Below are 15,839 nucleotides of genomic sequence, written 5' to 3'. Positions count from 1 at the left end.
TGTTAGTGATTTCTATTAAAACCTTATCCCCCTTTTTCTCTTGTGGTGTCCTACTACCTTTTCCATACTCTCTATTCTAACTTGATTTGCAACCAAGATGCATTTTATTAATAGAAAATTATGTAAAATTACATAATTAGGCTATTCAACATTTTATTAGTGTAGGATTTTTGGCCCAAAATATTATGGACACTCTATCCCAACATCAAGCTAGGTCACTATCCTATAATTGATATGCACATGAACATATTACAACTTGAGAATCAAGTTTTGGGTAGTACATTCCACTTTCATTATTCTTGAATTGTCCTTGGTACACTATATACAAATATACATAAACTATATGTAAAAACAACTCAACAATTTCATAGTTTAATGACCCTTGTAACAATTCCAACCATTAATCTCTCATTCTCATTACCCTACACAACCCAAGGAACTATACCCCCTTCTTTACTTTACAATCACTAAGTTTGTCCCACTTCCCTTCCATGGATCCATTACAAGCTAGATAGGAAGTCTAAGAGTTGTGCCTATAAGAACTCTGCCTTCACAAACAAAGCCTCAAAATTTTTGAAATATCTACAAGTATGCCTCCCACATTCCATCTTCTAGCTCTCACCTCTCTTCTTGTGTTTTGTAATATGTCTATTGGACTTAACTTGTCATATTATTTTGTTAACTTGTCATATTATTTTGTTCTTAAGATTTATTTCATTTTAGTTGTCATTGGTATTTCATTCCTTTTTGCTTTAGAATAAAGTTATAAACCATCTCCTAGTGTTCTTATTTCTGGGTACTCAATTCATTTCTTTATTCTTCATATATTCTCTGGGTACTCAATTCATTTCTTTATTCTTCATATATTCTCAAATATGAAATTAATCATGTATTCGAAAATAAATTTGCAATCATAGTGCAACACTTATCTATATGGATTTTCTTTGCTTCACAAAGATCCTATAGGAAATAATTCATCCTTTGGCAAACCCTAATGATTCCAGCCAAGTAAAATGACCTCCTTTGGTCGATATCACCAACTTGATGTATAATATCGGTCCTTTCATTCGAGTCGGTCAGTTGGTTGGTCCAACTTTTGATCACGGGGGCTTCGCTGGGGATATGGGTAAAGGGCTTTTATACTGGAAAATATAAAAAATGGAGCTTAAAGTTAATGAAAAAAATATAAAGGGGTATAAAAAATGCCAATGGAAAAATGGATACTTACAATCTCTAGGGAAATAGGGGTTTTTTAAATTGGGAAGCTATATTGGGTTCATATTGGTAGGGGGTTAAATAATGTGATTTTTAGATGGATTTTCCAATATGTAATCAAATTGAGGGTATTGTCTAATATGCCACGAATGCACGTGATATGTCAAAGGTTCCCTAAGTGAAACCCCTGTGCTTCTGATTTTTGCTTTATTCGGTCTAGTCTAGTCAATTTCTCTGTAATGATGTTCTCTGAATTCCCTGCAACATTCTTCTCTTCCTTTATGATGATGTCAGTTCCTTTGTTGTGCCTCCTTGTTTAGATAATTTATCAAATATGATCCTTGCCCCATTTCCTTAACAACCTTTTGTTTTGATGGTACAAATATTTTTTTCCCAAGATTTTGTAATAGTATTTCTACTAACTTACTAACTTAATCCATTAAATGACAATATTAAATAGAAATATACTAATATACATTTAAAATGTTAGCTTAGCCTACCAATGTGTTTTTTAGACTAGCCCATGTGACTAGTGCCTCGTAGAGGTTTTGACCAGCCACATGCCAATACTTATGAAGAGATATATTTTTTGAGTTGGAAACCATCGAAAAGTGATTTAAATAAGTGCCCTTGTAATTTCTTTTACTGTACAACCCTTGAAGAACACATATCTTCAATAACAAAGGGTCCAAACCATGCAATTTCTAACTTTCTAGGCTCTTCCTTCACCCAACTATCATAAAACATAGCTAAGTCTATGAATTTTAAGTTCTTGGCCTGCAGATTTCTATCATGCCATGTTTTTTGCTGACCCTTGATAACTTGTTGCTAGTGAGTTGCATAGAGTCTATCTTCTTCTAAGCGTTGTATTTAATTAGTGCATCCCTTTTTTGCTTTTTTATTATATTTTAGGATAGTTTACACACTTGCAACATTTGAGGTATAGTGGAGTGGTACATCTGCCTCTTTCCCATAAACAATTTTGAATGATGCAAACCCAGTCGATTGCTTATATGTTGTGCGATATTCCCACAAGACAACTGAGAATTTATCATCCCAATCATCTATATCGAGGTTCCATATCTTGGTTAGCCCTCTATGCAATGTTTTATTAAATGATATTTCAATGCCATTTGCCTGGGGATGTTGAGCAATGGTTTTTATGTGACCAATCATGAAAATTTGAATCAAAGTTTGGATTGTAACATTGATAAAATAAGTTCCCCTATCATTGATTATTATTAGGGGATAGCCAAATAGTGTTACTCTATTCTCATAAATGAATTTAGCTATTACTTATTTCGTACATGATTTGACTAGATCTACTTTTACCCACTTCATCATTAGAGAAATTTTGAGGTTTAAAATGGGCCTCCTAAAGAATATTATAAAATAATAGTGGAAAATATAAAATAAATTATATTACAACTTTCTAGCCTATATTTGTTACTGTTTTAAGAGATGCGCTAGGCACTCTTTATTTCACTATTTGTGCTTTTTCTTGACTCTCCAGTTGCATAGAGTCTATACTTTTCTCTAGTCATGACTGTACATTAAAACAACTTTATTGTCTTTTAGTACAGTTAAGCTTAATGACCACTTAATATATCACCTTTCAATTGTTTTTGTAGGTCCATTATGAGACCACTGGACCTGAAATTTCGGAAGACACAAAGGGGAAGGTTGGCATTTTGGTTGCTGGGATAGGAACTGGAGGGACAGTTACTGATGTTGGTCAATATTTAAAAGGCAAAGATCCAAATATCAAGGTCTGTTTAGTCCTAAAAACTCCAATTTTATAGAAGTATTTTTTTCCCAAGATCACTGTATTTGATATTTCAGAGTTTGAAATCAAAATATACATTCAGCTGTCTTGTTCAGACTCAAGAGACGTAGCCTCAGAACTAGCATTTCACTGTCTGTACAGTGTAAACGCAGTCCTATGATTACATAAGTACAGTCTTCTTAGTTTCCACAAGGACACCTTGGCAAGCCACTAAACAAAATCAGGACTCAATGACCCTATATTATCACCAGCTAAAACAAAAACAAGGTCTAATTGACACATCCAGCCTTTTCTGTCAGCAACTAAGGATTAATACAACTGTCTTTCTGAGACTGAAAGGAGAGTCTCCTCTCTGAATTCATCTTCAGTTAAGGCACCCTCCTGCAAGAGTAAATCTTCTTAAGACAATTAATTGGCATTAGTATTAAACTCTCTTTATACATGTGAGAAAGAAATGATATCCAAAGTACTTATCACCTCCTGTACCCTGTTCTTAATTGGCATTAGACATAAATTTTCAATTATGCATAACTGATTTGCCCAATCTATCCAGAGTTTGGAGTCTCCAAGTCAGTTTTATAGAAATTACTTCATATTTTGTTTTAATATTTATGAATACACAGAGTGCTGTGATAGGGGTTTATTTCCTCTGTATTTAATATCTATGAATACCTATCCACAGTGCTGTTATAAGGGTTTATTTTAACAGTTAGGCAGATTTTGTTCATTCGACTGATTTACCAATCACACGTATGTCCTAATATAATTGTTACACTTATCTGATATCTTTGGTTTAATTATTTATGAACTAATAAATTGGATTTCTTGCAACCGTACAATTTTCTTATGCAGCTATGGTTCTGAATGACTTAGCACATTTCTATTGCGTAATACTGCAATAACCTCATTGAAGAAATTAATTACCTACAAACAAGTTTGTATGGTGATTGCATTGATTCAGGTCAAATCAATGTTCCACCAAGACTCTGGGACAGGGAGATGCGAGTGTGGGGAGACACACAGGGAGGATGTGGTGGGATACCCTGACATATATATATATATATATATATATATACACCCTGACATCTCCCCGTCCCCCCTAAGTTTCCTATACATATTTAAAATATATATTCAATAATGAAAGCATAAATATATTGATCCATACATAATTGAATTAAATAATGAAATACACTGATCCATCTTCATTGTTCATATTGGTACATACATCATTCGTCCATACACCACGAGATTCAATGATGAAATACATTGATCCATATTCATCATTCATCATTCTAGAATCTAATTAGTACTAAGCAAAATAGACCATAGTAGATGCCAATGTTATCAGAACCAAACTGGTGATTAAACTGGAAAACCATCTGCACTGAGAAGTTGAGAACTGATTCGAACTAGACTGGAACTGGTAAAAATACCAGACCAAAAAACTAGTTGACCAAAAACACCTAAAATATTCAAATTTCAAATATATAGATTCATGTGCATCCATATAAATCCAAACCATTTATACATAAATAAGCAAAAGTTTTCATTTATATAGCATGTAAGGGTGCACATAACCAAAATAGCACTGAGTGCAATCCATCTCTGAACCGAAAATACATCAACAAACAGGCTCTAGATGACCTCTAGCATCCAAAAAAATCATGCTACAACAAATACCTACATATCATCAAAATCATTACCTATATTGGGATCTTCGTCATCAATATCACCCTCTAAGCATTAAAATAAGATAGAAAAAACGTAGCATGTCAAGTCAAGATTTTGTTTGAGTGATGGGTACATTTTTAGTAGGGTCATGATAGAGGAGTTCGACAACCAATGCCACTAACATCAATTTACACAAAGGGCTTGGTGCTCTTGATTAAATACTAGTTCTATACCCTCGTACATGACAAAAGCCAAATGGAAATGTTGCAATCCCCCTGATCCTAAAATCCCGAAAAAATGTTAAGTTTGCTGGATTTTGAGTGAAATCTAAAATTAAACTTTCTCCATATGAAATCCAATGAGGTCAAAACCACTCTCAAACATCCCGAGTCATTTCATGGTAATGTTAAAAATTTAAGTAGAAGGACGCACTTTTACTTTAAGAATTTAACATTTCCATGAATTGCATAGCAATAATAGGGCCACAAGCATAAATATTAGGCTTCCCGATACAAAAATTCTTGAAATTCAAAAGGGGTGCTTGTGGGTGTCCCCCTTTTGAGGGGGGTGCACCCAAAAGCACCTCTTTTGGGGAGATGCGTCCCCTACATTGGGGAAACGTTTCCCTCTGTGTCTTCCCACGAGTGGTCCAAGAATGTGAAGTCGGTTCCAGTATTTGAAAATAAACAACTAAGGTAAGACTGGAAGAATTGTCAGTGGCAGAGAATTGTGAAGTCACAAAAAGTTACAAAAAGTCACAGAAATGCAGTTGCAGATCCAGACAGAAAGGGGCAGGAAAACTTTGTCGCAATATTGAGAGCAGGAAAGAACATTTAAACATTGTGGTAAGGGCATGCCAGAAGCATAACGCAAGCAAAATTGTAGACATAAGTCAGACATATGTGATGAATGTGGATGCCAGACTAAGAAGAGAAGCCACACCATTACAGTAGAGCTAAAGATGCTAAAAAAGGAAATAATCTTGTTAACAGTTGAAATAAAAATACCCAGAGAAGATGTCTGCAAGGTTGCATATTAATTTCTCTACAAGGTTTATAAAATTTTCACCATAGAAAAAATAGAATTGGGAGGAACATACTAGTGTTATTGAAGACAAAAATGATGTCTACAATGTCCACAGAAATCGAACAACCTACAATAGAGAAGTGGGGACAAAAGAAATAAGATAGATATGTTGCAAACTCCACAAAAACTTGAGTAGGAGTAGAACTATGAGGGCAGACAAATGCCCAAGAGAAAATCAACCAGTACCCACGAACCGGATAGATAAATGTTTCCAGAATCCAAGCAGATTGACCAGAGAGGGCATAAACTAAGAATAGAGGAAATTTGTCCAGACCAGGATGTGAGAACCCAGAAATGTAGATGTTGCAGACAAGAAAGACAAGTACAGAAATTAGTGACAGACGTGGTAGATGCAGTAAGAAAAACTGCAAATGTGGATGCCCAATATTATTTCTTTCAATCAATTGGAACAAAGGTATTTTCTTTTCTTCGTGTGAAGACATAAATGTTTAAAATATTGCAATGATGATTACATTTAAAATAAAGGGACCAAGAAAAGAATTAGGAAAGTTGGAATGGGTCAGGTGCACAAGAGTCACAAGACATTCCCAGAACAAGAAGATGACCTTGTTGTGAAGTGCGAATTGACTCTAGGTCCTGAATGTTTGTAAGTATTTGGTTTGGTTGCATAAAAAAGTTAAAGGAAAAAGATGGAAGGTCTAGTTGATAAAATCAAAATGTGTTATTGGGCTTGGTATTAATTCTATAATGATGTTGTCCTTGTTGGAACTCGTTGTTCCAGCATAAAGTAAGATACTATTTCATATTAAAAAATGAAACGAGACAATATGCATATACCCTTGGAAGACTTAAAAAAAGAGAGAGGGATGATGCCCATTCAAATATTATAAACCCTAAGAAAATGTTAAATCTGACAGCATTTCCAAGAATGAGATAACAAACATAAAGGTTGACATAGGAAATTCAGTGGCATCCTTAGACAACTTGCTTGTAGAGTCTGATGGGAATCTTGAGATAGAGGGGTGCTTAATCTGGTGATTATCTAATGAACAACAAATAGTGCAGTTCTACCCTTCAACATGAGGTGATGGCCATCCAATGGAGCACCAGTGGTGGGTTTTAGAGACACAATTGTTGTCTGCAGATGACATATAAGTTTATAACTAAATTACCATGATAGAGAACCAATGAGTGTCATTTATAGTTTACCCAAATGCCTTGGTGGATGAAGATGGACCTATATGCAATGATCAATTGTTACATCATCAAATTTTGTAGTCTGGAGTTGTATTTCTCCATAATTTTTTATTTTTATTTTGGTTGGAAGTTGCTTCCAATGATACACCCAAAGGGGCTACCTTGCATAATAAGTCCTTTCAGCTTAGATGCTAAGTCTAAGGGGTAGCTGTTCTATCATATTCACCTGGGAACTACACCCAACCTCATCCCTTTTTTAAAGTGACATTTGGGTTGGTTAGACCACAAGAAGAACAAAACCTTAAGGCATAGTTTTCAGAAGTAGAACTGGAACTGAACTAGTAGAGTAGAAAACCATTAACCAGACCAGAATCAGGAAAAAATTCAGCCAACCAAAATATACATAAATTATTTAAATTTTGATATAAGAAATTCTATTTATGTTCATGAATGCAAATCCAAACCATTATAGACAACGAATGCAATTTTTCTCATATATGTAGAATGAAGGTTGTATATAGAAAAATGGCACCAATTGCAATACAATATAAGCCAAAATACATAAACATTGAGGCTCTAAATCACCTCTAGAGTCCAGAGAACTTCATACTAGAGTCTGCAATCAAAGCATACTATGTAAACAAACAATTCTAAATCCTCTTCCTTTACAATCTCTATATAGGTTTGCCATTAGTTGATCTCTAAATCACTAGTTGATGCCCTTGAACGTCCAACACCAATGTTTAGATTCTGTGGCAGTGGAAGTGTCTTGAAGTCCATCTACGGTAAGTCATTGATTGCAAATGCTGTTGGTTGACTGTCCGCAACCCATTTTTAGGAGGGATTAATACCCTATAAGACTTTGGTTTCTAAATTAGGGGTATTTCAAGAATTGGTTGCATCTCGATCAAAGGTTGTATTGAACAAAGACCAAATTATGCAACCATTTTCTGTTCTGAACAAGTTCTCTTCCTAGCTTGTAATATGTGCAATGATACTCTAGTTGCATTCACACCCAGAGGCATTATATGTGTGACTCAAAATTCAAATTGCAAACTTTTGCAATTTAGGGTGCAGACCACCAAATTTTTTCCACCAATAAGCTGCAATAAGAGTCAAGACAAATAAAATTCATGAATTGAGTTTCAAGCTTTCACTAGAATTTGTTTTGAAAACATGCCTCATATTTGTATTAAGATACAAGAAATTGTTGAAATGATGGTACACTTCACTTGTGGTCATTTATGGCAAAGTGTGCACATTATTGTATCTCTTGGTTATTGCTTAATATTTGGTCTGGTTGTTAAGTTTAGGTATGTTCTATGCTTAGAGCAATTTATTTCAATTTTCACAGTTAGCTCAATATCTTTTCCAGATTAGCAATCACATCAGGATTAAAGTAAACTGCAGATAGAACATAAACATAAATCATAGAAGACAAGCCAAGACAAGAGGATACAAGATGTGGCACTAGCCAGGGACAAACTCCAATGTGGGGAAACCCTTGATCAATTCTTCTTATATGTTCTTCAATAGTTCAGCACAGCGAGAGAAAGAGAGAGATAGTACATTTACAGCAGAAGTCAACACTTTGACTTATCTAGATAAGAGCATAGATCATCTCTAAAAAGATGATACATGAGATTAGTTGAAGACATGCTGCTTCAGTTGATTCTCCAAGATGACTCCTTCATACATCATCGTGCTGGATCTCGTCATCATGCTGCACCTCACCGTGCTGCACCATATTGCACCCATCATCACACTGCTGGACCTCATGACTGCTGCACTGCTGTCCCATGTACCATTGTTGAACCATGTTGTCATACAGCATGTCTCATGTGCTTGCAGCACGATGCTTGCCACAACTATCCATGTTGTCCACGCTTGCCATGTTGCACGATGCTTGCCATGCTGCCATGCTGCACCATGGTTGCCACAACTATTCATGTTGTGCACGCTTTCCATGCTTGTCATGCTTGCCATGCTGTCCATGCTTGCCATGCTGCACCATGCTTTTGCTGCTGTCATGTCACAGCTGCTGTCCGATTTTGCTGCCATGTCATAGCTGCTGTCATGTCACAGCTGCTGTCCCACTTTGCTGCCATGTCATAGCTGCTGTCCCACTCTGCAGCTACTGCACAATGCCACAACTGTCCTATGTCATAGGGCTGTCCCATCATAGTTGCTGTCCATAATGACATTGTTGCCCCATCATTGTGCTGTCCCAACATTCTGGGCAGCACCATGTAGCCCAACTGTCCCATATATATTAGCACTGTTCTACTAGTTGCCTTGTTGTCCCATGCATCTATCCACCAGTCCACAAACAACCCTCAATTCTTCTGCATGCTACTGCTGATTTCTGCCTAGGGTTCTGTGCATGTACTAGTCTGGTTAGGGCACACCAAATAGCCTAACGTATAGGGAAAGTACCCCTATTTGCCTTGTTATCATTATAGGTGATTGCGGCTTGGTTAGGAGGTCCATTCTAGGTCTCTCGGCCATCCAAGTTTCATCTCCCAATTGCTGTTAGCAGTTCCTCACTGTGGCCCTATAAATGTGTCACTAAAATTGCCCACAAATCAGTCCTATGACTGCGGCTGCCCTTCCAACAGTCCTTTATTGCTGTGGCATGATAACAAGGGAACTCAACCCCTTCTCCAACACTTCAGACCCCTCCAAACAGGGGCTAAGACTCCTGCTTAATATGCTGTCCACACAGCCCTTCCACACTGTCTAGGGCAGCCTCCTAATGCTGCGGCTAGGGCATGGTAATGTCCTCCTTCACTGCGTTTTGGTAGGGACCAACATATAGGGTTGCAGGCTTCCTTCTAGATAGCATTAGCGCTTCTCTTTCATCACTGCGTCCTCTAGATTAGGGCAGTGTATTCCTTCTTCTTGACTGCGGCTAGGGCGGCCTCTTTTATTCCAGTTTCTAGGGCTTCCACACCTAGATTTCTCTTCCACTAAAACCCAAGACAAGTGGAGGGAAATCAAGATAGAAGTGTGTGTGGAATGACTCTCAAGTCATCTCTTTTTATACTAAAATGTTGAGCACATGTGGGGTTTATTTGGTTGCAGGCCGACCTTGACAAATTGTCTTATAACACAAATAAATTCACAACTCCATGAATGCTTATCGGAATCAGATGATCTTTAAATCAATCCTACAGCTCTCGATGAGAGGGATCCAAGAAAAATATCAGTTGCCATAAGATGACCCACATGGAATTTGGCCCTAGTTGCCAATTTTAACACTGGTCAACTCTATTTTATATCTTTCTGGGATGCTAAGGCTGACATTTATAAATGTGGTGCAATAACCCCCTCATGGGGGAAGGCACTTCACCTTATGAATTGTGTATGCATAGACAATTCATGCCCCATTTGTAAACATATTATTTCATTCGTTGTTCAAGTAATTTTTTTGTGATTGTAGGCAACTTTAACTTTGTTGATGAATGCAAGTGTACTAAACCAATATTTGGGTCAACATGTCTCCATCAATGCTCCCTAGCTTGCCAAGATGCTAAGATGGATATTAATAAAGGTACTAGATCAAAGATCATTAAGGCTTGCTTGGAAGCCACATGGATTGAACTAGAATGGCCCTGTTGTCACCCAAATTGTACAGGTAGATGTGACAATGACTCAGGACAGGGGTTGTCACTCTGATCCCCGCCCTCTCCTTTCTAGCTATCTCCATATAGTAGGCTACGGGGGTAGTCCCTATGAAATATGCGGATGAAAGACTTGTTGGGAACCAACAAATTCGAGAGACAAAACTGAATGGCCTTGCAACTTGGTTTATGATGAATAACAAGTTCAAATATTAGCACGATTTAATTGGATTATTTGAGAGACCAGTTCCTTATGGAGTCAAATCACTTGCACAATATAAATTAGTTATCAAGTTACTAGATGAACAATTGCTACTTAGAATGCACACTATCCTATATGAGATGCGACACCTAGAACTAAGTGAAATACAAACTCTTGGTTAATTTTAGATTAGATGCCTATCTAAGTGGGTCTTTTCTTTCAACTGTTTTGAAGCTAGTCTCAAGTGTCGGTTGTGGAGAGAAACCTAGGGGAAGATAGCAATGGCTATATTAACGATACCTCCTCTAGAGTTCTAAGTTTCTAACCACTCGAATGCTTCCGGTGTCACAGAGACTATGGCCTTGACGACTGCAAGGTCATCATATTAACCAGAAGTGGGGGTCTAAACTTCGCAAGATGGGTGAGAAAGGTGGTCCTATCGTCTTTCAACCAAGCTTATGGCTGGAGGTAAATTAATTAATGCACTACTATTCCTAAAATGTAAGCGCAAAATGAGTGATTAGCTTTAGGTGAGATTGTTAAATGTCTCAAGTACTTCGAGACAAATTATCCAAATAATATTTGAGTTATAGCAATCAAGGAAAGTACTTAATTGCAAAGACAATCTTCACCAAAAGCAATGCTTAGTGAACTCTTTGAAAATATTATTCAATGACAAGTGGAGAGTGCAAAGCAATTCGAGATTAGAAATCTCACAATGCACAATTAATTGATCAAATAACAATAAATGTAAAATGCACAAGTCCAATTTTCCTCTTAACAATATTAATGTGCCAATTAGACAATGTCAATCCTTCAACAAGATATTAACACAATTAGCAATTCTTGAGATTACTTATATGAATTCAAGATTACTCTTATCACAATATAAATATGGTGATCAATCAAGTGCTTTAAGAGTGAGTTGACTTCAATTATGATTCTTAGATGTGAAGCTCACTTGCAAAAAATGTGTTAGTGCACTTGTTACAAAAAAAGGTAAACTCACAAGAAATGCTAATTATACAATAGCAATGTAGCCACTTATCCAATAGCCAATTTCTTTAGGCAATGATAACAATGACAACCACAAGTATTAGTATTCCTTTTAAAACCAGTGTCACAAGAAATGCTAGCAATCCTCAACACAATGTACTAATGCTTTTCAATGTCAATGAAAAGGAGGAGAGCATAACATTCATTAATTTGATAACCAATGACATGTATGAATACTTGCAATTAGAAACGCTCAATGGTGTTATTCTTTAATTGATGCTTATGTCATTAAGAGAGCAAGAGCAAACTTGAGAGTAGCAAGCTTATCTTATGTAAAAAATGCCAAAATAGTCTAAGGATACCAATTATCTTTTAGAGGATTAATGAGTGCACATATCTCTTGTCAATTAGATGAGATTGCTAACAGTGAACTACGTATGAATGCAAGAATGCAATAGATGGCTGCAAGAGACCAATGATCACAACAGTAAATCAAATCACTTTGCCAAAAACAAGATTATTACCAAAAAATGCAAGGGATGCTAAAAATGAATGCCCAATAATGCAAATGGTTTTCTAATGAGATGATATGACTATTAATTACTTTTTATGCCACTGTTATGTTATATCTTAAGGCTGTAATGAAACAGTGATGAGAATTAGAGGGTTAAGGAGGCAAACCACTAGGCCTAGTGGCCTTGTTGGTGACTGGTTAGGCTTGTAGGAATCCTCCAATGAATATGTCTGCTTGCAACCACCAAACTTACCTTGTAGGGCCTGCAGTCGTCTTTCCATGGCTGAGCATTGAGGTTCTAGGGCCTTAGGAGGCTAGATCTAGGCCTCTAGGGCTTGATTCAACCTTCCTTACTTGAACGAATTGGACAAAAAGGTTGCATGACTTCTCTTGGGTTGAGAAACCCTTAAAACCGTAACCATAGGGCTAGCTTCTTCACAAAAGAATTCGATATCCTGTGATGGCTTGAGAAAATCACCTGTACAAATGAAGAAAAATTCTCAAAACCCCATTATATACAAAAAAGACAAAAAGACAAAAATCCCAAAACCCCAAGTGCTACAAAAATAAAAGAAGGGTCAGATTTCAAATTATTTTAGAAATATTCACAATATTTACAAAATTTAAATATTTTCTCTCCTTAGTCGATTAAATCTTTATAGCACAAAATAAATAAAATTTTGAGATTTTAGAGTAGATAATATGGATGAATAATTTTGAAAAATCACTGGCGAAAACCCTCCTGCGAAACAATTCGTCAAAATGAAAGTCCATAGCTAAAACAAGGTTGATCCTTCTCCACAATCTGTGAACTTGGAGTCCAAGGGCTAGTGTATTTGTAGATCTCTATTTAATCTTAAAAATCACTGTTAGATCATGGGGTGAATCAGATCACCTAAGGTAAAGATAACCGTACCAATAGAATGTTCTTATCACTGACAATTGAAATAACAATTATGAATTTTAGCAAAATATAGAGCATAAAAGAATAAAATATTGACACATACCACAGATTAGCAAATAGAAGAACACCATGAACTGAAACCCCAAAGTCTTTTTATTATGCGAAAAATAATTCCAACAGAGCAAGGCTTAGCACATGCATTACAAAATTACATCATCCAAAGACCATCATCAAATGAGAAATCGGAGCTTGATAGTTTCCTTATAGAGAATGAGAGAGAAATAAACCACTCCAAGTGGAAATAACAACTAGTTGGCTTGATCCTTGTCAAAATAATCTCATCTGTCGAAAATATATGATCTTCTTTTGATCTCCACCATTGATTTTTTTACTTTTGAGGAAAAATTCGAATTTCTCTTAAAAACCATTTTTTATTAGTCCAAAAATTAATATTTTGGATTAATTTCCTAAAAAATTTGACTTTGCTTAACCACCGAGGTCCAAGGGGTCAATTTTTTTTTTTTAAATATCCATTTTCCCTTGGTGGAAGATCTCCAAAAATTAATTTCTTTTTGACCCACGAGTTTTTGATTATTTTTTACTTGTAGAGTATTTAATTCTTCTCAAATTATTTTTGACAAAAAGTTAATTAATTGTTTGGCTAAGATTTTTTTTTTTTTTTTTGTAAGCTAAGGTAGAACCCATTCTATTACTCGATAGAAATTGAAACTTTACATGTCATCAGGAAAGTATAGAGAACCCGCCCACTTGGGGAAACCGGGTAATAAACCACCTATACTTTTTGGTAGCAGCCCAAAAATAAAAAGCCCACAGTCTCAAAATTTTAGCCAAAACTACTAAACAGTCATTAGAGTTTCTAATGCTATTGTTCTGCAAAAAACGAATATCTTTCTCTAAGAACCTTAAGAAACTACAGCTAAAAAAGCAGTGAGGAGTATCCAGCATATCTTAGATCAGGCAGTATCCATTTCAGGTTGTTGACTTGTTCCTCCCGCAGCATCTCGTTGCATGCTCTTCAGCAGTTGATTCATAGCCTCAATCTTTTCCTCTTGTCGCTCCATAGCAACACGAATGAAGCTAAGCTCTCTGCGCAGGTCCGGGTCTCCCTTAACCAGCTCCACCATCTCTTTTGCCACCTGCTCTAGCGCCTTCGCCAATAACCCTTTCATCACCCAATAAATGTGCAGTGACTGCTTAAAGAGAGTCATTCGCCCCCTAGTATGACCAGGGTCATGGAGCAGAGACTCCCATTCTTCCATCTCATCAGCTGACTGGTTCTGGAGGGACTCCTCCTCCATAAATTGCATAACTCTTCGAACAGCAGGGTTGGTATCCCTCTGGAATGCTCTTTCCGCCTGTCTGAGTCTGTAATTCGCTGTCTGCCTTGTCTTTTTCTCCGGATTCCACCTCTGCCCCGAACTCTCACCTTCCCCCTGCACCCTCTTCCTCTGGCCTCGTCCTCTCTTTCTGCTCACTTCCGTGTCGTCGACAGAGATTCTCGCATGGTTCTTCAGCCTCGGGCTCCGTTCCTTCTTCCCCCTCGGCTCAGCGAACCCTCCACGCTGATGGTGCTGTCCCTCAGCAGCGGCTCTTTTCTGCGGGATCGACCGCCCGCCTTCACCACCCAGCGGAAGTTCCTCCTCCGACTCGTCATCTATTTCCCAAATCTCCGTCGGGGGGCTATCCTGGGCAATGCCCTTCCCTTTCTGATCCTGCGTCTCTGTCGTCACCCTATAATGCTCCTCAGCCTCCTTAGTCCGCTGCCTGGTCTCCATAATTCGCCCGTTTCCTTTACTGGGAGGTCTCTGGTATTCCACGCGCTCAATCCAAGCCCGACTCCTCTCCACCACCCTGATTACTCTCCTCCCAATTTGGAAACATCCAGATATCCGATTGCCTTCCCCGACCTTGAAATAAATAGAATTTTTGACCTCATCAATCCGTTTATTACCGGCTAACGAATGCCGCCAGTTGCTAGCACGGTTGGTGACATTAATGGAAATTATTCCTTGGTTAATGTTTGATTTCGAGGCTTCTGACAGCCCACCATCCCCTCCATTGAAAAAACGCGAATTAATGATCTCGCTCTGAGCGAGATCGTGTGCCATTACCTTCGCACACTGCCTCAGTACAACTCTGCACTCAACCATCATTTCATTAATCTTCCCCGATTGATCTTTGTTCGAAAACCGGGATCTCCACGACCTTTGATCATGCCAGCTCAATGGTCCAGCAAGGTGCTTATGTGGCTTGGTCATAATCCGATTTAATGAGACCCGCCAACTCTTCCCACTCGCTGTTTCCACATACAACCTTCCATTGTTGGTCAATCCTGTTATTCCTCCCTCTGCTGCCCCAATTGGCCAAGTAATCGGCTACCTGGTTACCTTTCCGGCGGACATGGTTTACTATCTTATACTCGATCTTTTTTAATAGAACTGCAATATCCTGGACGATACCCGCAGTACGCCAACTACTGGTGGCTTTTTCCCAGCTCTTACCGTTATTCAATTTCCTCACCATGTCCACTGCAATCTGAGAATCTCCCGTGATTTCCAGGTTAGAATAACCATTTCTAACTGCAATCCTTAATCCTTGATGGAGGGCCCAAAATTCAGCTTCATTATTAGTCATCTCTCCTCCCCATTCTGCGAATATCCATC

The 15,839-nt window shown here is 37.6% G+C and overlaps 1 protein-coding gene across 4 annotated transcripts in view; it reads left to right on the top strand.

Moving 5' to 3' along the window:
- LOC149196958 (jacalin-related lectin 3-like) overlaps nucleotides 1-15,839 on the top strand; it is a 274,881-nt gene that overhangs the window by 141,221 nt on the left and 117,821 nt on the right. For 3 of the 4 annotated variants that reach the window (XM_089405694.1, XM_089405692.1, XM_089405693.1), the window contains exon 2: nucleotides 2,847-2,984. The exons of the other annotated variant lie outside the window; for it this stretch is intronic. In XM_089405694.1, coding sequence (XP_089261820.1) covers nucleotides 2,847-2,984 — 138 coding nt within the window. The remainder of the gene's footprint in view (nucleotides 1-2,846; nucleotides 2,985-15,839) is intronic. 4 annotated transcript variants of the gene reach the window in all.

Source organism: Pinus tabuliformis, chromosome 2_2, assembly GCF_031772625.1.
Source record: "Pinus tabuliformis cultivar Carrire ecotype Pingquan chromosome 2_2, CPIR1, whole genome shotgun sequence".
Classification (NCBI taxonomy): domain Eukaryota; kingdom Viridiplantae; phylum Streptophyta; class Pinopsida; order Pinales; family Pinaceae; genus Pinus; species Pinus tabuliformis.
Note: the sequence above shows the minus strand (reverse complement) of the source record. Positions and strands in the feature narration are given on the sequence as shown.